This window comes from Palaemon carinicauda, chromosome 2 (genome assembly GCF_036898095.1).
Source record: "Palaemon carinicauda isolate YSFRI2023 chromosome 2, ASM3689809v2, whole genome shotgun sequence".
Lineage (NCBI taxonomy): Eukaryota > Metazoa > Arthropoda > Malacostraca > Decapoda > Palaemonidae > Palaemon > Palaemon carinicauda.
This window is the reverse complement of record NC_090726.1, coordinates 197,484,707-197,508,481: the sequence shown is the minus strand read 5'-3', so window position 1 is coordinate 197,508,481 and position 23,775 is coordinate 197,484,707. Positions and strand designations below refer to the sequence as shown.

General features: G+C 42.9%; 1 protein-coding gene across 1 annotated transcript in view; it reads left to right on the top strand.

The window, feature by feature from the left end:
* Nucleotides 1-22,517, top strand: part of Nup43 (Nucleoporin 43kD) — a 35,031-nt gene extending 12,514 nt beyond the window's left edge. Inside the window, exons 6-8 of the mRNA XM_068360811.1 lie at nucleotides 8,085-8,223; nucleotides 8,889-9,026; nucleotides 22,060-22,517. Coding sequence (XP_068216912.1) covers nucleotides 8,085-8,223; nucleotides 8,889-9,026; nucleotides 22,060-22,232 — 450 coding nt within the window. The 3' untranslated portion in view covers nucleotides 22,233-22,517. The remainder of the gene's footprint in view (nucleotides 1-8,084; nucleotides 8,224-8,888; nucleotides 9,027-22,059) is intronic.
* Nucleotides 22,518-23,775: the final 1,258 nt, after the last annotated feature.

Here is a 23,775-nt window from a genome sequence, read left to right as displayed (position 1 = left end):
TCCTCTTCTTTTCCTAACTACAACCTGGCAGTTTCAGCAATTTGTTGGAGATTGTGGTTTCCTAATGTACCTCTTCGGGTACCCCCTCTCACCAGGGTATGACTACTCCCTCGGCCTCCTACCCGAGGGTCAAGGAGAGACAGAATAATCATATGTCTGGCAATCCCACTGAGCATGACAGAAAAGAAAATATTTATATATACAGTATAGCCAGACATGTTTCTCTATATTACATAGGGGAGATTAGCATGAAATTTCATTTCCCTACTTACTAAATCCGCATTGCGACATGTGTTCGAGTGTTGTCATCACTGATAGAGTGCCTCATCTGTCAATTGCCAACAGGTAGTTGCCAAATTCAGTTTATTCTTGATTTTAGTTACAAGGCAAGGGTACTTGCTTCTATTTGCCTCATCAGAGTCAAATCCCATAGGAGATTTTAATTGTGAATGAATTTGAGAGTTAAGTATTTTAGTAGAATAATGAAATTTACTGCAATATTAATTAATATCAAAGTGATTACAGGTTTGAATTAATACATGTATATATAATTTAACGCACCACCATGTTGGCAATGGATGGCCATTTAGTTTTCAATTTTATAATATAATTTTCAATATTAAACTTAGCCGGTGATCATATGGCTGTCAGCTCTGCTGCCCGACAGAAAAACCTAAGGACAAAATACGCCAGCGATCGCTATACAGGTGGGGGTGTACATCAACTGCGCCATCTGTCGAGCAGGTACTCAAGTACTCCATGTCAACACAGAACCAATTTTCTCTCTGTCGTGCCACTGGCAAGACCTACTAAATACGCTGTTACTAACTGGATTTGTTTTCACAACTATTTGGTGAAGTACACTATTCCAGTTTTGAGCTTTCGCTATGCAGGGGTTTTATCTTCATCTCAAAACTTGAACTCGTTTTGGATAGATTTAATTATGGTGACAAAGAGAGTATGGACTCTCTTTCACTTTTAAATGGCCGACCCTTCCCTTAGACGGAAGTGTGTTTAGGTTTTTAGTAATTTTGCTTAACACGTTATAGATCTATATCTTTTATATCTCTCCGCCTTTATTAGGCCTCTTCGATTAACTTTCCATTTATTATAAACATATAAAAATAAATTTTTATGTTTTGTTTATATGCGACCTTTCCTGATAGTAGGCGGTCCTAACTTGGAACCGAAGTTAATCAACGTTGAGCCCGTTATATCGTATTTAGCCTTTAAAGAATTTAAAACTTTTTAAATTTAATGTTTTATGAAAGAATTTCTTTGATAGTCTCGTACTGTTTTCAAAGATGAACTAACGTTTAGTTTTTTAGACTACGCAGTTGTTGACGTTCAGGACGTTCAACATGCGCTCTATCGTTACTATAGAGAGAGAGTGTATCACGGTTTCACTTTGCAGTAAGAGTAAATCGATTCTGACGTTTCGTTCATTCTTTCTTAGCTTAAATGGTTTAAATTCTAAATTAAAGGAACTTTTTATTTGGAAAACCTTTCAGTTTTTTCCTTTAGCCAAATAACATGTTTTGACGATATATATTTGGGCTCTTCTCTCAGGTGCGAAATCAAGAGAGAAAGAGAGAGAGAGATAGAGACGGAGGGAGAGAGAGGAGAAAAAACGTTCCGTTCAAGCGGATAACGTTGTTCTCGTGTGACTCTCCTCCCTAGTCGCTGTACGGGGAAGAAGGTAAAACGTTTCTAGGGTTTTATTCTTGTCCCCAGGCTATGTGCGGTGAGAGATTGTAAACGTAGTTTATTTGAACTAGTGTTTAGTCTCTTTTCCAGCCACAGAATTCTTTATCTTTATATATGTTTTCTGTTTTTGCTAGTATTAATTTCGATTTCAGTGAAATAAGTGCAAAACAGAAAATCGAAGTGATAAAGTGATATGCGCAAAGTGTTACAGTGTTGCGTCCGAGGGTTCGTCTGTTCGTGCCTGTCGTTCACCTAGTCCGGGACCTCTTGCAAGCTCCCAAGCCCAGGGGAGAAGTAATGTCGAACGACTTATGGGTTCGTCAGGCCTTGATCAACGAACAGACGTTTTTCCCTCCGTGGTTTCGGGCGTATCTACCCAAGATCGCCCCACCCACACAAAGACGAGAGAGCCCATTTACTTCTCGTCTGCGGAAGAGGTTTCTCGTAAGAAACCTTGGACCAAGGTCTCGCAGCTTATTAAGCGCAAGTCGGTCCCTTCCACGCAAGTCCAACGGCCCAGGTGTAGCCACTGGGTCAGTTCGGACTCGCTGCAGTCTTCCGATGACTGCACACCTCCTAAGAGAGGCAAAGTGGTACCGCAACAGGCAGTAACACCGTCTGTTGCCGCACCTGCTGCTGTAGACCCTAAGTGGTCTTTGCTACAGTCTATGCAGACACAGTTAGCATCTTTTATGCAGGAGTATCGTGCGGAGAAGGTTGACGCTGCACCCGTTAGCCTACAACCAACCACGGTTGTGCGTACAGTAGACACTGACGCTACCTGCTCCCGCACTCCGCCTGTGAGAGTTCCTCCACCCATGCGCAATGTACCCTGCCAGCCGCACGTTGACGTTCACAGACGCACGCTACCCTCCGTTGACGTTCGCGAGTTACCACAACAACAGGAGGGTGGAGTTAAGTTGCTTTGTTTTGACGCTGTGTGTCAACCTCCGCAACCCACTGTGGTTACCGCTACTCGCCCGCAGCAGACTAGTCAGTCAGGAGTAGAGGCTTTGCTTCCCCACACAGCTATGGTTGTTGCCAGCTCACAGACTGTCAAGCAGTTACATGACGTTGCCTTCTGGTCTGCTACTAATGCACCAGTGCTGTATGTCCTCACGCACCTGGTGTGGTTGACAGTTCAGTTTTTGACAGTTCACAGACTGTCAAGCAGTTACATAACGTTGCCTTCTGGTCTGCTGCTACTGCACCAGTGAGACCCTCACTGAGGTAACCTAGCTTTTCTCGGACAAGGTTCCTGTAGATGAGAAAGTGCTGTTCTCCCTCCTACTGATATTCCTTTGAGGACTCTGTCATTTGGAGAGGAGCCTTAAGCTGCTTAGCCTCCTATGGACTTTAATTAAATCATGATGATTTTTTTAAGGATCTTCGTCCGGATCTTGTAACTGCTGCTCCTCGTTCGCCTAACGTCAGAACTTACACTAGGCCTAGCTACTTCGAAGCCGTTGTTGTTAAGCTAGTGCTCTCTCGCTCTCCTAGAGAGCGTTACGTTGGCTAGGCGACTGGTTTTTGCACCAGGAGGAGTTTTAGGGATACAGCCTTTGATTTCCCTTCTTTTAAACTGGCTTATAGAGCGAGAGTCTGATAGGACTCGAGAGAAGTTCTCGGCTTGGGAGTTCATGCCTCTGCCCAGGTAGACTTCTCAATTCTGGTAGACTCGCCCTGGCGCCTAGCCAGGAGACGCTCCAAGTTGTTTACAGGTCAACTTCTCAACTTTTGTCGAGCCTTTGAAGTTTTGCTGTACTATTATGTCACACATAACAAGGCTTCCAGGGATGGTAAATGGTTCCGCCTCAGTCGCTAACCCCGTCTGTTGCCACACCTGCTCCCGTAGACCCTAAATGGGCTTTGCTGCAAGACATGCAGTCCAAGCTTGTGTCCTTGATAGAGGACTTTAATACGGAGAAGAACCTTCTGGCCAACAACCTTCCAACCGGTTGGTTGTGCGCCCTGTTGACGCTGAGGTATCCTACTCGCGTCTGCCAGTTGAGGTGGTTCCTCCACCGATGCGACCCAGTGTGGGTTGCCAGTCGCACGTTGACGTTAAGCGACGCTCGGAGGTGGTGGTTGACGTTTAGTGTGTCACTAGGAAGACGTTCAACAACCAGCAGAGGTGACTTGTTGTGACGCAGTGCGTCAACCTCAGCAACCCGGTAGGGTGTTGACTGCACAACCCAGACAGTCTAGACAGTTTCGGGTTGACACTGTACTTCCTCGCGCACCCATGGTTGTTGACAGTTCACAGACTGTGCAGCAGTGCCATGATTTTGCGTCCGGCTCCGTCACGCATCCACCAGTGCGACCGGATTCAGCGAGTCAGACGTTGCCCACTCCGTTGCCGTTTCCTCATCAGTTTCGGATGAGGAACCCTCTGATGAGGACGTTGCTGAACAAGACGATCAACCCCCAGCCCTGCTATCCATCCAGAAGATGCTGAAGAAGGAACGCTGCCCAGTCAGGCTGTGGATGAGTCTGGTAGGGACACTGTCATCCGTGGATCATTTGTGTCACTAGGAAGACTACACCTCCGTCCTCTTCTATACCATCTAGCTTTTCACTGGAAAAAGGACAAGACGCTAGAAGCGGTCTCGATCCCGGTTTCCGGAAAGATAAAGTCTGGTCTGACTTGGTGAAAGGACTATATCAACCTTAGAGAGGGTCTTCCCCTGACTGTTCAGACTCCCAACCACGTTCTCTTCTCGGACGCATCGGACGTAGGCTGGGGTGCGACATTAGACGGTAGGGAATGCTCGGGAATATGGAACTCGAGTCAAAGGACAATGCATTTCAACTGCAAGAAGCTACTGGCAGTACGTCTGACCTGGAAAAGCTTCAGGTCTCTCCTTCAAGGCAAAGTGGTGGAGGTGAACTCGGACAACACCACGGCTTTGGCGTACATCTCCAAGCAAGGAGGGACCTACTCTCTGACATGGTACGAGATCGCTAGGGACCTCCGCACCTGGTCGAAAGGTCTAGACATTTCACTAGTAACGAGGTTCATCCAAGGCAACTTGAATGTCATGGCAGATTGTCTCAGTCGGAAGGGACAAATAATTCCAACAGAATGGACCCTCCACAAGGATGTATGCAAGAGACTTTGGGCCACCTGGAGCCATCCAACCATGGATCTCTTCGCAACCTCGATGACCAAGAGGCTCCCAATATTTTGCTCACCAATCCCGGACCCAGCAGCAGTTCATATAGATGCCTTTCTACTAGATTGGTCACATCTAGATCTATATGCATTCCCTCCGTTCAAGATTGTCAACAAGGTACTGCAGAAGTTCGCCTCTCACGAAGGGACAAGGTTGACGCTAGTTGCTTCCCTCTGGCCCGCGAGAGAATGGCTCACCGAGGTACTTCGATGGCTAGTAGACGTTCCCAGAACACTTCCCCTAAGGGTGGACCTTCTACGTCAGCCACGAGTAAAGAAGGTACACCAAGGCCTCCACGCTCTTCGTCTGACTGCCTTCAGACTATCGAAAGACTCTCGAGAGCTAGAGGCTTTTCGAAGGAGGCAACCAGAGCGATTGCTAGAGCAAGGAGAACATCCACCCTTAGAGTCTACCAATCGAAGTGGGAAATCTTCCGAAACTGGTGCAAGTCAGTATCCGTATCCTCGACCAGTACCTCTGTAACTCAAATAGCTGACTTTCTCTTATATCTGAGGAAAGAACGATCTCTTTCAGCTCCCACTATCAAGGGTTACAGAAGCATGTTGGCATCAGTCTTCCGTCACAGAGGCTTAGATCTTTCCAACAATAAAGATCTACAGGACCTCCTTAAGTCTTTTGAGACCACGAAGGAGCGTCGTTTGGTTACACCTGGTTGGAATTTAGACGTGGTACTAAGATTCCTTATGTCAGACAGGTTCGAACCGCTACAATCAGCCTCCCTGAAAGATCTCACCTTTAAGACTCTTTTCCTGATATGCTTAGCCACAGCTAAAAGAGTCAGTGAGATTCATGCCTTCAGCAAGAACATCGGATTCTCATCCGAAACGGCTACATGTTCTACAACTTGGTTTTCTAGCCAAACACGAGCTGCCTTCTCGGCCTTGACCAATATCGTTCGATATTCCAAACTTATCGTATAGTTGGAAATGAACTAGAAAGAGTCTTATGTCCTGTAAGAGCTCTTAAGTTCTATTTAAAACCTTTACGAGGCCCGTCTGAAGCTTTATGGTGTTCAGTTGAGAATCCATCTTTGCCTATGTCAAAGAATGCTTTATCCTATTTTATCAGACTGTTAATACGAGAAGCTCATTCCCATCTGAATGAGGAAGACCAAGCTTTGCTGAAGGTAAGGACACACGAAGTTAGAGCTGTCGCAACTTCCGTGGCCTTTAAACAAAATAGATCTCTGCAAAGTATATTCGACGCAACCTATTGGAAAAGCAAATCAGTGTTCGCGTCTTTTTATCTTAAGAATGTCCAGTCTCTTTACGAGAACTGCTACACTCTGGGACCATTCGTAGCAACGAGTGCAGTAGTGGGTGAGGGCTCAACCACTACAATTCCCTAATTCCATAACCTTTTTTAATCTTTCTCTTGAAATGTTTTATTATTGTTTTTGGGTTGTCCGGAAGGCTAAGAAGCCTTTCGCATCCTACTTGATTTGGCGGGTGGTCAAAGTCATTTCTTGAGAAGCGCCTAGATTAGAGGTTTTGATGAGGTCCTTTAGTATGGGTTGCAACCCTTCATACTTCAGCTCCTAGGAGTCGCTCAGCATCCTATGAGGATCGCGAGGCTCAGTAAGGAAGACGTACTTAAAAAGGCAGAGTAATTGTTCAAGTCGACTTCCTTACCAGGTACTTATTTATTTTATGTTTGTTATTTGGAATAACTGCTAAAATGAAATACAAAATACTTAGCTCATAATAATGTCAACATGTAATGCTGGTCTCTACCCACCCCCCTGGGTGTGAATCAGCTATATGATCACCGGCTAAGTTTAATATTGAAAAATGTTATTTTCATTAGTAAAATAAATTTTTGAATATACTTACCCGGTGATCATAGATTAAAGGACCCTCCCTTCCTCCCCAATAGAGACCCAGTGGGCCGAGGAGAAAATTGGTTCTGTGTTGACATGGAGTACTTGAGTACCTGCTCGACAGATGGCGCAGTTGATGTACACCCCCACCTGTATAGCGATCGCTGGCGTATTTTGTCCTTAGGTTTTTCTGTCGGGCAGCAGAGCTGACAGCTATATGATCACCGGGTAAGTATATTCAAAAATTTATTTTACTAATGAAAATAACATTTCAATCCATGCCTTGAAGAAGAATAAAACAGGGACAAGCAAGGTGAAGGCTGCATGTATTAATATGTTAAATAACATTACAAGCCTTGAAATGGAGTGTATGTGTATTTATGGATGTGTGGAATGCATTAAGTGAGTTCCCTTTACTTATTAAGGGAAAAATTCTTTGGTTGACCAGCATGTAGAGTTATGAGCTTGCTCCTGGAACAGATAAAATTCTTATACCTAGGTTCTACTTGGTATACAGTAGTGCCTCACAACACAAAAGTAATTGGTTCAGTAGTGGCCTTTGTAACGTGATTTTTTCGTGTTGTGAGTCGCCTTTTACGTGTAAATAGCCTAATTCGTTCCAGGCCCTACAAAAACAATACTTTAAATATATACAGGAAGGCTAAACTCCACTAAACTCAAGGAAATACAGTACTGTAAAATCATTTGGATCATTTAATAATAACCTAACTGTTAGTAACCTTTAAAAAATGTATAACTGGAGCAAATAGTAAAAATACAGTAACAAAAATGTGGAACTGTCATAATTTTAGCTACAGTATTTTGAATTTGGGACTTAGTTTGGGTCTGTGAGACTGACATAAACTAAAACATGAACTAATTGTTTCTACTTTTATAAAAATTATAGTAAATATAGTTAATGATTTGTATATTTGGTTTGTCTCGCAGTTGACAACATCCTTACATACAGATATGACAAATTTGGAAGAAATTTGTACATTTCCTAAGTACCTAAAGGTTTGTAGGGATTATCTTCCAAGCTTATATAGGAAATATTTATTTTAATGTTACTGTTCTTAAAATATTTTATTTTTCCATTTTTCCCTTTCCTCACTGGGCTATTTTCCCTGTTGGACCCCCTGGGCTTATAGCATCCTGCTTTTCCAACTAGGGTTGTAGCTTAGCAAGTAATAATAATAATAATTAAATAGCGTTAGGTTTGTTAGTGTTGGAACAACTCCTCGTTTTAGATAGTTAAAATTGCTAATAGTGCAGAATATTAAAATTTAGATCATTTGGTATTTATGATGCTTAAATGCTAGTATTAAAAAACTAATTTTAATGGAATTCTGTTTTTCCAGATAGCAGTTTGTACCTTAGCAGCTCATCCAAATCAGCAGCATATTGTTGCTTCTGGAGGAGAAGATGGTGCTCTGACAGTCTGGGATATGCGAAATATCAACCAGCCTATAACTGTGATTGCAGCTCACTCTGGCTCAAGTAAGACGTCAAAGAATAATCTTGTAACTTAATACTTTTTGAAACTTCTTTGTACTATAACTAATGAAATGAATAATGAATCTCTCTCTCTCTCTCTCTCTCTCTCTCTCTCTCTCTCTCTCTCTCTCTCTCTCTCTCTCTCTCAACTTAATACTTTTTGAAACTTCTTTGTACCATAACTGATGAAATGTGTAATGAATCTCTCTCTCTCTCTCTCTCTCTCTCTCTCTCTCTCTCTCTCTCTCTCTCTCTCTCTCTCTCTCTCTCTCTCTCTCTCTCTCTCTCTCAACTTAATACTTTTTGAAACTTCTTTGTACCATAACTGATGAAATGTGTAATGAATCTCTCTCTCTCTCTCTCTCTCTCTCTCTCTCTCTCTCTCTCTCTCTCTCTCTCTCTCTCTCTCTCTCTCTCTCTCTCTTTTTTTTTTTTTTTTCAAGCACAAGTAATGTTTCTTTCTTGCACTGGGAAACTGTGTTCTTCCAGGCAAATACAGTACTGTACTGTATGCATATTTCTGTAGTTGAAACCCTTTTAAGACTCAACAGATAATTTGTAATGATTATTTAGCATGAAAATCTGCTCTAGAATTCTGGTTTATGATAATAATTCTTAGATGAAAAGTATAAAACTGATACATTACTTTTATGTGTTTTTATTTACAGTTACTTCAGTCAAATTTCATCCAGCTTCTCCCGAGCATTTATTTACTTGTGGGATAGATGGTCAGGTTCTCCACTGGGATGCCTCTGCCAATGCCAGACCTACCAACATGCCTTTCAAGAATAGCAGGGAACCGGCAGGTTTGTTGATTTATAAAATTATTGGGTTTTCCTTTGTTCATTTGCGTATATAAACCTTCCGTCTTATATGTGAGTCATATCCAGCGTTTACAAATTGGCGATCCATAAAGTTCACAACGAGAAACAATCAGTATGGAGGACTTATTGAAAATCGTTAGAACGAACGAGAGAGAGAGAGAGAGAAAGGAGCCTGTCCCGAGAGAGACCCAGCAAGGTCGTGAACAAAACTGAATAATATAAACAAAAATGGACAAGGCCCCCTCCAAAATCTCAAAACTCATAGATCTGTTACTTAACTTAGATGTAGTGACAGTGGAGTCGGACATCTTGAGGTAAATCCAGAGAAAAACCAGCGAAATTCACACACAACACAAAATATGGTTAACAAACTGCGTGCTATTTAAGGAGTGACGTCACTGGCGTGGGTTGTCTAGTAGTAGTACGAGGTCGAACGGCACCTCGCTGTTCGGGGATTTTGACAGGAGATATCTAAATGGTGTGAGGCCTCTGGTTGTGATTTATCGCGCCCCAGTATTATACCGACACCTTATACAGGTGAGCCAGCTGGGTTCAACCTGGCATTCCCATGCAATTTTTTCTCTGGTAATACATAGCAGTTATATACCTTAGAAATGGTGCTTTAGGAGCATTTCACTGGGTGACACGGGTCTCTCGCCCAGAAATAGATTTTTCTTTGTTAAAATCCCTTTTTAAACATAACACTTACCTGGTAGTTATATATATAGCTTACGTCCCTGACGTCACGGCAGAAAATTTGAATCTCGCGCCAATCGCTGATTGGATAGCCAGGTGTACCATCTCTGCGCCCTAGCGAGGTACCTAGGAACCATTCCAGGAACCCTCATATATTCCCTGCCGCGCTAGCAGCAAGATGTTGGATTTTTCACTCGCTATAACCTGTATATTACAGTTATCTTGGTGATGTACAATTTACTTTTAGCTTTGCTGGTTGGATTTTATTTTTACTGAGTGTTAGTGCTTTAACTACGTTTGTATCTTAACAGAGGTAGGAATGGGAGTTTTTTCCCCCTACTGTAAAACTAACGAACCTACTCTTTAAACATGATGGCGGAGATCGTTTCACCATCTCTATGACGTCACAATCGTGTGACGTAAGCAACACAGTACTACGTAATATGTTGCATAATTATTTTCTTTGCTTTTTCTTGTAAAGGAAATCTAACTTACAATAAGTATTTAACTTTTAATATAAAAAGATTATATTAATTTTTAAGAAATGTTTGTGTATTTAGTATTCGTTCTTTAAATCATCGATACTATTTTCAAAGATTAAATAGAACTAGCGTATTGTTAATTTTCGCTGCGTAGTTCTCATGTAAATACGATGCTGTCCCAACAATTCTTGATATCGTTGTTTATTTTCTTTCGATGTTGGGATTCTAGTTTTATTCGTATTTTCACATATGTGTTCCGATTGTAAAGTGTAGCAATCCACTAATTTTGGAAACCCTTAAGATTTAAGGGTTCTTTACATATATATATACGTTATTGCGATATCTGTTAATTTTAATAATAACAAATCACTATTTTTGGGAACCTTTAAGAATTAAGGGTTGTTTACATTTATATATGTTATTCTTATATCTGTTCATTTGAATCGTATAACATGTAACTTTCCCGGTAGTTATATATAACTACCGGGTGAGTATGTATAACATTTATCTTTACCGGTAGTTATATGTAACTACCGGGTAAGTGTGTTCAAACATTTATTTATAATGAAAATATCAGGGTAATATTTTATGAAAATATTTTGTTACATTTTTATACAGTATAGCAAGAACTAGAAACTATTTTGCATTCTCATTCAAGCCCTTGGCAGTAAGAGAAAGATCTATCACAACGGGCAGGACTAGTTATGGTCTTTTGTGTAAGAGTTAAAAGTGCAAGTTTCAGTGCTAAATTAGTGCAGTGAATTTATTCAGCACAGTGGACGTTTTTTCCTAGCCTTAGACCTCTTCCAAGCTCTCCAACCCCTGGGAGAAGGAATGTCGATCGGTCAAAGGAAACGAGAGGCGTTAGCTCACGAGCAGACGTCCTCTCGAGCGTTCTTGTTGACGTTCCCAAGAATGCTCGCCCTTGCCATGGGAAAGCAAAGAGCGTTGGACGTTAAGCTACTAACATTGCTGTTAGAGTCTTGCATTGCATCACATTAGCTAATAATAGCAATACTATAATGCTTACGAACCAACATAGACACGGTTTTTGTTCCAGAGCGCTTGTCGGCCATGAGAACCCTCTGATGAACTGAACGCGCCGAGTGACGTAATGAAGATCATTTTACGCTTGGCGCTAAGTCTTTCAGGATGCTCGGCGCCACGTCTATCAGGACGCTCGGCGCCACGTCTTTCAGGACGCTCGGCGCCACGTCTTTCAGGACGCTCGGCGCCACGTCTTTCAGGACGCTCGGCGCCACGTCTTTCAGGACGCTCGGCGCCACGTCTTTCAGGACGCTCGGCGCCTCGTCTTTCAGGACGCTCGGCGCCTCGTCTTTCAGGATGCTCGGCGCCACGTCTTACAAGATCTTTGTCAGTAGAAGACATTGGTGATCACTTTTCTCCTGTTGAATTTGAGATTCTCAAAAGGAGAAGATCCTTATTTCTTTCGTCATTCAGTTGATTTAAAAACTCATGAAAGTTTTCATGATTAGTTTCCAAATTATTTTATGCCTGTTGAATCACGTTCGCCACCCTCTGAATTTACACGTGGTCATAAATGAAGCTTTAAGGATGGTGGGAGACTGTTTAGAGTCTCAGAAGCACCAAGGAAAGACAGCTTTCTTTTCCCTCTGAATAACCTGGCCTCTAGATCTTGTATCTGAGGTACGAGATTATTTTTATTATTATCTCTAGCCAAGCTACAACCCTAGTTGGAAAATTAAGATGCTTTAAGCCCAAGGGATCCAATAGGGAAAAAATAGCCCAGTGAGGGAAGGAAATAAGGAGATAAATAAATGATGAGAATAATTTAATAATAAATCATTCTTAAAACAGTAACAACGTCATAACGTCTAAAACAGATATGTCACATAGGGTGGAGGTCTAGCCACGTTATGGTCGAGGACCTTGTGGCAGCCCCACAGAGACTGTTACAGCCCCCTGGGTGGATTGCTGAGTCTCTCAAGGAATGCAGGTAAATGAGACATATAAACCTATGAAGCCAGCTTCCTTATCAGGTATTCGAGGATAGCAAGGGTGGAGGTCTTACCACGTTAAGGTCGAGGACCTTGTGGCAGCCCCACAGAGACTGTTACAGCCCCCTGGGTGGATTGCTGAGTCTCTCAAGGAATGCCGGTAAATGAGACATATAAACCTATGAAGCCAGCTTCCTTATCAGGTATTCGAGGATAGCAAGGGTGGAGGTCTTACCACGTTAAGGTCGAGGACCTTGTGGCAGCCCCACAGAGATTTTTACAGCCCCCTGGGTGGATCGCTGAATCTCTTAAGGGATCCTGATAATGGGCAGGATAACTTTGAGGTCTGTGGTATTCCTTTAGGATGGATGCGAAATCTTTTTCCTAGTGAAACCTCCTTTGTTAGTTTCTCTGATAAGACCTCTCTGCAAAACAGACTTTGCAACATCAAATGTGTCTCTTTTGGGAGATGGAGGCTTTTATCCGGTCCTGGATGTAACTGCTCTCAATGCCTTCGTGCAGAAGTCAAAGTTCTCCATGGAGACATCGAAATCATGAACTATTTAAAGTCTCATGTCAGCCTGGTCACAAGGCGAAGCAGAGTCTGACTGTTTTCGCCTTCAGGCAGTAGAGCCAGACTACATAACTTCTGGCAATCTTGGAAGAAGAGGGGAGCAGACCTTTGGTCAGTACATCTTCTGAAGGAGGATTACAATTTCCTTTCATAGGAAAACCTCCTTTAGTTTTAGCTCCAATAGATCTCTCTCACAGTTCTAGAGAAGAGTTTAAGAGGCAGGCTTTGCATTTAAACTTTTGCTAAATGTAGCAGAATACTGCACTCAAGAGTCATCAGAGCCTCCCTGTATCTGGACGATTGATTTATCAGAGCTCTTTCTTACGATCTTCATGAAGGTTTTTCAGATAACTTTAATCCTTTCAGAAGAATTGCGTATTCCTGTCAACTAGACGAGTCTCTTCTGACACCAGGACGCTTAGCGCCACGTCTTACAGGACGCTCGGCGCCACTCCTTCCATGATGTTCAGCGCCACGTCTTACAGTACACTCGGCGCCACGTCTTACAGGAAGCTCAGCGCCACGTCTTACAGGAAGCTTGGCGCCACGTCTTACAGGACGCTCGGCGCCTCGTCTTTCAGGACGCTCGGCACCACGTCTTTCAGGACGCTCGGCGCCACGTCTTACAGGAAGCTCAGCGCCACGTCTTACAGGATGCTCGCCGCTTCGTCTTTCAGGACGCTCGGCACCACGTCTTTCAGGATGCTCGGCGCCACGTCTTACAGGACGCTCGGCGTCCCGTCTTTCAGGAAGCTCGGCGCCCTGTCTTTCAGGACGCTCGACGTCGGAGATCCTGAAGGAGGCATGACATTGAACATGAGAACCTCGGACTTCGTGGTGACACTAGTCGAATCAAATGTCGAGATCAAGGACGCCTTAGTTCCAATCTCTTTGATCACGAAAGTTTTTATCGAGCGTCTAGCCTTAGTACAACGCGGCGACATAGGCGGTGATCTGGGTTTCCTTGACGCCAGGAGTCAGGACTTTAATTACATGTATCCTGATAAACACAACGTCACTACTTCCGTTAGATCTTCTGACACCATCACAAAAATACTTTATTTAAGGATGGTGATTCAGAGTCAAGTTTTTTCGGGCTTTTACGTCTCCTCTTAGAACGGAGCAAGCCTTCTTGAAACTGCAATCTTTCTAAGATACAGAAGTGTTCTGCGAGGAAGTGGATGAGTGTGTTGGGAAACCTCTCCTCTTGGGGAGGGGTTTTTTTCCCTGGGAAGACTGATTCTTTCTTGGTGACCATTGTTATGTCACTGTTCATCCTAGTTTTCCTGGACCAGGGTTCGATTCCCGGCCAGTCAGAAGCTAGAAGCTATGATCCTTATGTGAGTTATCTTTATTCTCTCCATTTCAACCTCAATCATTTTGGGACAAGGAGAAGGTCTTGAGTCGATATGCATCTCTTTTAGGATGCTATAAGAAGTTGCCTTTAGTGGTGGTTCAATCCAGTCAACTTCCGGAAGGTCACCCCTTTTGAACAGAGGATCTTAGACCTTGTGTTGTGTCTCCTCACCTCGGTTTCGGGGTGGGAGCAACACTAGACATTTGGAAGCTTCGGGACTTTGGACAGAGGATGAGAAGAGCTTCCTCATCACCCAAAGGAACTGTTGACAGTCCAGTTGGCTCTCAAAAAGCTTTGAAGGGTCAGTTTGGAACAAAGTGGTGCAGGTCTATGCCGATCACACCACAGAATTGGCTTTCATTGCCAAGCAAGATGGAACCCACTCGAGGTTCCTTTTCGGGACTGAGAGGAGTCTTCTCATCTGGGCTAAGGAGAAGAATGTATTCCTTCTAACAAGGTTCTTTAAAAAAGAGAAGAACTTCTGGAAGAACAGTCTCAGCTGGAGAATGGACACTTCATCGAGAAATCTGCAAGAATCTGTGGCGACTTTGGTGTTGTTCTAGTATACAGTAGTCTTATTAGTGACTTAACAGACAAAGAGACTAGAATCTTACTGCTCTCCATTGCCAGATCTCGAAGCAGTCCACATAGATGCATTCCTATTAGTCTGGTCCAATCTGGATGTGTACGTTTTCCTCGTTCTTTTTCCTTACAAGATGACACAAAAGTTTGTGTCACACGAAGGGACCAGGTGACTTTAGTGGCCTTCTTTTGGCCCTCAAGAGGATGGTTCACAGAGATACTGGAATGGATGGTGGACTCTCCTAGAAGTCTTCCATTAAGAGTAGTTTTACTCAAACAACCTCTCTTGGAAAGTTACCCTTCTAGTCTCCAAGCTTTTCTTCTGGCTACCTTCAGCCTTTTGAAACCTCACAGGATCTAGACATTTTTGAAAGAGCAAGTGCAATAAGAACTTCTACCATCAGGATTTATCAATCCAAGTGGGAAGCGTTAGAGAATGGTGCAGATTCAACTCTGTTTTTCTCTTCCAGTATCTCTACAACTCAGATTGCTGACTTTCTGCTTTACCTTCGAAGGAAGCTCATTACCTTCGAAGGAAGCTCATTTGTTCATCCTCTTCCATCAAGAGATACAGGTGTGTGTTAGCGACTGTTGTCAGACACAGTATCTTGGACCTTTTGATTGATAAAGTCCTACAGGAACGTCTCAACTTGTTTGAAACATCAAACAACCAGGATTCACGAGCTTGGATCCTGGACTCAATCCTGAAGTTCCGTATGAGTGACAAGCTTGAGCACTTGCTTTCATCTTCATTTTAAGGACCTCTCAATGAAAACTTTTTTTTTTTTGTTAGTCTGGTGACATACGTTTAGTAAAACGTTGGCTTTCGAGATAACGAAGCTATCTGCTCATTGTAGTTAGACTTTCTCACCAGAAATGACCGCCTTTCTCAACCTTGACCTAAGGCTTTTGAGTTTCCGAATTTTTCGGATATGGTTGGCGAGGAGTTGGAGAGAGTTCTGTGTCCAGTAAGAACCCTGAAGTTCTACCCAGGCAGTATGAAAGAGTTGCGAGGCAAGTCGAAAGCTCTTTGGTGCTCGATTAAGAAGCCCTCGTTATCAGATGTCAAGGATGTCCTTTCATTCTTCATCAAACTCTTGTAAGAGAGGCTCATACACATTACAGTGAGACTGGCCTCAAGTTTTTAAGGTCAAGACGCATGAGGTTAGTACTATAACAACTTGGATGACCTTCAAGCAGAATAGATTGTGGTGGAGTATTATGGACACAACCTTTTGGGGGAGTAAATCTGTGTTCACTTCACACTATTTTAATCGTGTCCAGACTCTTTATGAGGACTGCTACACCCTGGGACCATTCGTGATAGCGAGTGCAGTATTGGGTGAAGGATCCACCACTACGTTCCCATAATCCCAATAACCTTTTCTTCTCTTGGAACTTTTATTTGTTTTTATGGTTATTTGTGGAGACTGTGTCAGTCTTCCAAAATCATTGATTTTAGTCAGGTGGTCAATTTTGTTCCTTGAAGAGCGCCCGGAACTGGTTATTGGAGGAGGTTCTGTCATAATGAGGTATATACACCGGTTTGACAGTCCCTACGAGATCTTCAGCCCCTGGGAGGATCGCTGGATCTCATAAGGCTAGCAGACATAATGAAACAGAGAATCATTGAAGTCAGCTTCCTTATCAGGTACAAACCCTTTAGTTTGTTTTAATGAACTCTTGAGAAAAATTCCATTTATACTAGCTGTCTCTAACCCTCCACCAAAGGTGTTAATCAGCTATATATATAACTACCGGCTAAGTCTTATGTTTAAAAATGGTATTTTCATTATAAAATAAATTTTTGAACATACTTACCCGGTAGTTATATATAATTAAAGTCCCACCCTCCTCTCCTCTAAGAGACTAGAGGCATGGAATATATGAGGGTTCCTGGAATGGTTCCTAGGTACCTCGCTAGGGCGCAGGGGTGGTACACCTGGCTATCCAATCGGCGATTGGGGAGAGATTCGAATTTTCTGCCGTGACATCAGGGACGTAAGCTATATATATAACTACCAGGTAAGTATGTTCAAAAATTTATTTTGTAATGAAAATACCATGTGACAAAAACTGTGCCAGGTTGTTACCGTAAACTATTAAGCCAATAGAGTATCAGTACGTCTATGTCATAATTTCAACTAAGCCATGTAGTGGTAATTATTGTATATTATGGATTTACTGTACTTTATTTTTTTTTTTGTACTGTAGCATTTAATTTAGGATTATCAAGCAATGACTGCTTTGTCGCAGAGAATGTAAGAGTTTAGTTTTGACAAGTCCAGAACCACTCTCAACGCCGACGAGTCTTTCTTTGGAACTGTAAATAGGAGGCCTTGGAATTTCAGTGATCGAACCCGTTTGATTGCTTTCTTCTTGAGTAACTCTGTGGTGTACTCTTCAGGATGGGAGTGGGTCTCTGGAAGAAGGTCACTAGTGGAGGTGGAGATCCCTGTGACAATTTCCAACCTAAGCCCTTGGATATTATGCTGTGAACCCATGGACTGAAGGTCCAATGGTCTCGAGAGGGATAAAGTCTCCCCCCTACCGGGATCACATCATTGCGAGGGAGTGAATTTAGGTCCCTTCCCTCCCCGGGCACCCCTTGATCTAGGTCCGCCTCGATGGCGGAACTGTCCTCTACCTCTATAGCTTCCTCTCTGGTGTCCACGAAAGGAACCGGAGGGTTCGTAACTAGGGTTGTATGCAGGGGAGGACATCCAAGAAGACATGGGGTTGGGTTGTGTACCTGGGGGAGCAGTGAGGTAGACCACCTGCTGAGGAGGAGCCGGTTGCTGAGAAGTCGAACTAGAGGAAGACTGTGTTGACGTGTGGGGAACTGCCGATTGGTGGTAGTGACCCCGGTTCGTCTTGTAAGGGGTAAATCTCTGCTTGTTCTTGAAGAAAGATTGTTTGTGGGATTCGATCTTCCTTTTGGTCGTGAGGCCCCACCTTACTTGCAAATTTTGGTTTGCCCTCGCAGCGTCCTGAAGAACTTTATTAACTTCATCCTGAGGGAATAGGTTCTTACCCCAGCAGGAGGACGCTATCAGCCTGTTCGGTTCATGTCTGATAGAAGCCTCAGACAGAACATATTTCCTGCAGCTAACCCGAGCCGACCAGAAGTCGTGGAGGTCAACTTGGTAGGACAGAAGCAGGTTCTTTGTGAAAACCCTGAACAAAGTTTCAGTCGGGTAAACAGAGGCTAGGGACTCTATGGAGGTGATGGAGTGGAGGGACCTAGCTAACCTATTATGTGCCTCGAACTCGGTCTTGAGAAGACTCTCTAGTAATCTGGGAAGCTTCTCGGAAAAAAGAGTAGAGGCGCAGTCTGGGTCTAGCTTCCCTACCGTGAAGGTAGAAAAAGCGTCATCCCAGGTGGCAGAGGTACTCGAAATGAGCATTGAGGTGGGATCCGTCTCTTTGAGAGCCGGCATGGCAGAGCCTTCCTTGACGGCCTATATTGTCAGATCCGTCACTTTATCTATAAGTGGCAAGGTAATGGACGATGCCGTTGTAAAAATAGTAGGCACCTTTGTGTGGGGTGAGCTTGGAGTTGGTACACCCCCATTCTGATAGAGTCCTGGTCCAGACAGCTTGGGCCTGTTCTTTTGGAAATATCACCGTTTCCTTCGGTACCTTGTCCATTCTAACCAAGGCATGCTCCTTTAGGCGGACAAAGCCGTTGAATGGAAATTCTAGCCCCGGGGGGTAGAATTCTAGGTCCTCTAAGAGGGCGGGTGCCTATGCCATCTAGAGTTAGGGTACCATCTAAGTAAGGAGCATGCAAGACAAACCTCCAAGGGTTGTTTTTATCGAAAGGGGGGGAACTTCGACGCGTCTGCGGCTGAAGGCGGAGGAATCTGAGTTCCGGAGCGGATCAGATTCGCCACCGTATCTTTTAGCTCTGTCATAGCCCCAGAATGTTGCTGAATTTGCTCCTTGACTATATCCCTGATCAGGTCGACGGGGAAGGAGGGTACCTGAGAGCCACCCGCCGACGAAACCTTGGACTTGGCGGACTTCGACTTCTTAGAAGTCACGGTTTTATGGGAAGCAATAGGAACATCAGGAGCAGTCGAGGGTCCGGGGACCGGTGACGTAGACAATGGCAAAGCTGATGACTTATAGGTACGTAGTGGCTTCACCTTGGGTCGTACGGGGACGGAGGGATCCCGAGGAGAAGCCGTAGGCTTATCAAAGCTGAGAAAGGAAGAGGTAGAAGAAGGAGTAGGAGATAAAAAGGTTTCCACCAACTCGACACCACCTACCTGCTCGTCCATGGGCTCGATGTCTAAATCCAGAGCTGACACGTCCCCCGATAAAAGAGATTCGTCTTCCGTGGGGATGGTCGCTCTGACCGCTTCAATTAAAGGGGCAGCCGCCTCCAGAGTGACTGCTGCAGTGGTAGAGCCTGGGAAGTCGGGAGGCCATGTCTCCGTCGAGGAGACAGGGTGCGCCAGACGGAGCATTCCTGCCGAAGCCCGACACCCAAGGACGAAGAGCAGCTCTTGCCGACCGAAGAGATTCATCATCGGCCTGAAAGAGTTGAGGGGATTAGTGATGAAGGAGAACGATCGCTCTCCGAAATAAGCGATGTATACATAATTAAGTAACAAATTAAATCATCGCCAAAGGATAAAAGGAACAAAACGAAAACCAACTTACGTCATCGTTCAGGAGTAAGGAGGACCACTCGTAACAGAGCATGCACGATTCCGGGAACCACACCATGTATGGGGCTTGTCCCGGCTCCCGAATAAAGGAGATAGCGCAATGTGCATGCGATCGGCAGAGGTCATGTCCAACGGGATCGTTGAAAGAGACGGGGCAGCCCTTGGCAGCGCAGCGGACCTTCTGTAAAAGAAAGGAGACATAAGTCTGGATGTTCCTTGAGACTCTGGTAAGGGATTAAGATCTACTAACAGAGCCTAGATAGCATGAAATATGTGTGCATAGAATGGTTCAATGACTGAGAGCCGGAGCTCCATATTAAAATATTTTAAATATAAAATTTTCCTGCACCAGAGTGTGCCGGAGCAATCTAAAATGGGTCCGTATCACTATAAATATTATTAAAATAAGAATAAAATAAATTAATGTAATCTGCGGAACTTCCGACAGGGTCGAGGATTCAGTGATAGGCCCGTAATCAAATAAATTATAAAATACAAGCAGTAGCTAAAAGCTAAGGCTAACATCATTGCTAAGCGTATTGGTGATCTCCGGTGAAGCCGGAGGTCCGGTGAAAGGTCCGGAATAAATAAGTTGTGATTAATAATGAATATTTTGTGTGGATATGGCAGTGGCCGGAGTCTGGGTGCAAGGGACCACCGGGGGGATGAGGCCCTGCCCGAGGGTTGCACTCCAAATGATATATAACTATAGGTTCCAATCTCAATGAGTATCCCTCATGGCGGAGTAGAACTCACGGCGGAGTGGATGAATGTTCAGATCCTACTCCCAAGCCGTAGCGGGGAGAGGACGGAACTACGAGGGGAACAGGTGGTGTCATAAAGCTGGCCCAAAACAATGACTCACACACGAACAGGACCTATTAATAACGCTAGCTATATTAACAGTAACCACATAACAAAATAAATCGTAAAATATCATATACCCGTAGAGGGAGAGGGGGGAGGGAGAACCCGTGATCGTATGAAACGGAAAACGGGAAATCCACCTCTCCTACTCGAGGCTAAGAAATAAAACGAGAGAAAGGGTAACTCGTGACTGTAGCGACAGAAACGAGAACTCCATGCTCTCGCTCTCGTGGTTACACTATAAAGAACCTAATTAAGCACACTATAAAAGTATAACAATAAAATTGTAACGTCAAATACAAGACTACGAACGAAGAATAACGTCTGCTTTAACAAAATTTAAAAGGATATAGTCCACTGACGAATGCCTCTCAGGGCGGGTACTAAACTATAATAAAGCCAGAACGCTATTCTTGTTCGAGACTGGACTTGCTAGCAAAAAGTACCATAGGAAATAATAATAATGGTTCAAAAAGGCGTAAGGCCAGTGACTTAACCAAGAACCTAACTGACAGAGTACCAAATGGGCAAGACTAACATGAAATTCCCAGCGAGGCAAATCAAAACAACAATGGCTGCCGACACCGCGGAAGGCCAAGCCGGTCGAAATAAAAACAACACAATACTGGGAAGAGTACAACTGCCCAGTACTGCAAAAAGCTGTCAAAACAAACTATGGTACTTAACATTGGTATGGGTGAAGTTGGAGCTTCGGCCATGATGAAAATAATCCACGAAACGTGAAAACACCGAGAACACAAAAATCTAAGACCAAGCTAGCAAGTCCAAAACAGAAGGATGTTGTTAAGATGGCGCTCGCGTCGGGCGTTGGTGGCGTGGTACAGGTAGCGTAGCTGGTGCCTCTGTATCGGCCCATCCCTTTTGACGAAGGAATTAGCTAAATGGAAGACAGCCTGTGAATAGTGGTTTTCACACGCCCCTGCTTTATACACGACACCCACAAGGTGCTCGCGCGAGGGTAGTAACCTCTGCATTCCATGCTTTTGTCTTTCTCTGGTATATTTGGAAGGTTTATATCAGAAAAGTGTAAAGAAGGACCCTTTTCACCGGGCGTCACAGGTCTCTCCCCAGAAATAGATTTTTCCTTCGTCAAAATCCCTTTTTTAAAGTACATGTAGTTTTTGTGGTATCATCTATAATACTAAACTAGTTTTTGTGCTATCACCTATAGTACTAAACTAGTTTTTGGGCTATCATCTATAATGGATCATTGTTAAAAGAATGAAACCCTCTTAACTAAAGAAGTGCGGTAGGCAACTATGCGACTCTCACAGGTAAGACTCGTCAAAATAAAAAAAACATTTAATTGTAAAAATAATATTTCAGTGCTGACATGAAAGTCATATATTCCCCTCCCTTTACATAGATATTTCAGAATTAATATGTTTTACGTAGATGTTTCAGATTCAATACGTCTTGACTTTGATATACTGATTTAGATTTGAGTGGTTCACGTTCACCACTAAGCTCAGGTACTGCCTAGCAGTATGAATACAATACCAAGTTGTTCACCAAACCAACAAACCATCTGTTATTTATATATATTCATTTATAAATAACTCCAGGGTTGTAGTTGGGAAAAATACAAATTATCTACAAATTTGTCTTATTGGTTGGTCGTCGGACCCGGGAGAGGTATATAGTGGTAGAGAAAGAAAAATTTTATTTTATAATTTAAGGTCAAGAAGCTTGTGCTTTATAACTCCCTAGTAAGTATCGAAACACTAAATTTTAATAGAACTCTTTCAAATTTGTTTAATGTTTTTGGTTTCTTCCAGGATCTAGCATAAGTGTATGGCTTACTAGTGACGTTGCTCAAGGGATAATCGATACAACAAGCATTATCCCTCCGTCACCGCTTCCCATCAACTCGTTAGACATTGAAGGACCTGTACTTATTGCAGGCTCAGATAATGAAGCAATTTTTACCGTCAGGAATGTGATTTTTTAATATAAAGTAAGAGTAGCCTTTTATAAGAAGTAGCAACCTTTTGTAGTTTTTTATTTATCACAAATGCCATAAATGTTTGAGTTAAAGTAATATTTTTCAGTGTGCTTATGCCTTATCTGGAGGTACTGTATTTGTTTCATTTATCATAGTTTTTTATTTATCACAAATGCCAAAAATGTTTGAGTTAAAGTAATATTTTTCAGTGCGCTTATGCCTTATCTGGAGGTACTGTATTTGTTTCATTTATCCATGAAAGACATTCGTAAATTAAAGTATTGTACTGACTATTTGTCCATCATTCATCATCATTAACATATATGTCAGATTTTCCTTTTTCAGGGCTTGAGTGAAATGAATTCTATCCACTCTACATGTTTGGAACAATATATACCCTTAAATTATTTAAGGGAGATGTTGGAAGGAAAACACACATTAAAAAGTAAGAGGTTTGTATCTATGAGCTATTCAAAAGAATTTGTATGTATCTATAGCAAACAAATTACGTGTTTTGTTTGGTAGATTGCTATTTAGGTAGGCATTTATGATGGAAACCCTTTAGCTGATCAAACGAGTCGGGAGAATATTTTTAAAACTGTTCATAACATAAATGATGGGTTTAATTAAAATTTATGCCTAGCTGTGCTGGGTAAGTCAAAACTCTAAAATAATGGGGCAGGATGCCCATCTGAGTATTCTATAAATTTCATGTCAATAGTTCTATCAACTGTTTATGGATAACGATGACGACACTCAAGTTCCTGTACAGATGTTAAATGTAGTGTGAATACTACCGTGATTTGGTGATTTGGCTCACCTGGGCAATCTATGACTTATATACCTTGCCATATATCATACGAGTCAAATACTGTAAGGATATTATTGTTATGGGGGACCTCTTTTCAGGTTTGTCACTGCTACCTTTTCTAGGCAAGGTGTTCCGTGTGATCGTACTCCAAGCTCTGTCTGTTATTAACACTTTCTCCAGCATGGGTTGGTTTTCGGGTAGTGGGAATTAGCTTTACTGATTCTCAGGGGACCCTGATCCAGTGTGGTCTCCTTCAAGATTTCTTCAGTCAGTGAGAAAGTCACTGCAGTCAAAGTAGATTTGGAAAGTTGCGGCCTGATACTTGCTTTGTTCATCAAGCATTCAGGAAGTCAATGCATTGTGTGATATATGATCCAGTTCAAGGTCATACAATTTAGCCTCTGAACAACACCGCAGCTTTTGGAAGTACAGTGGAACCTCTACATACGAATTTAATCCGTTCCAGAACCAACTTCGGATGTAGAAATTGATCGGATGTCGAAACGAATTTTCCCATAAGAATACATTGAAATAGGATTAATCCGTGGTTGAGCCCAAAAACCTATGATAACTTCTTAATAAACTACTACACATAATTTTCCCATGAGAATAATGAACACTAAATTAGATAATAGACATGTAAATAAGAAGAATAGACATGTAAATAAGAAGAATTAGCAAAAAATGATAAATAAGAAACGGGTTTTTAGCGTCACTTTACCTTAGAAACTCCAGCGC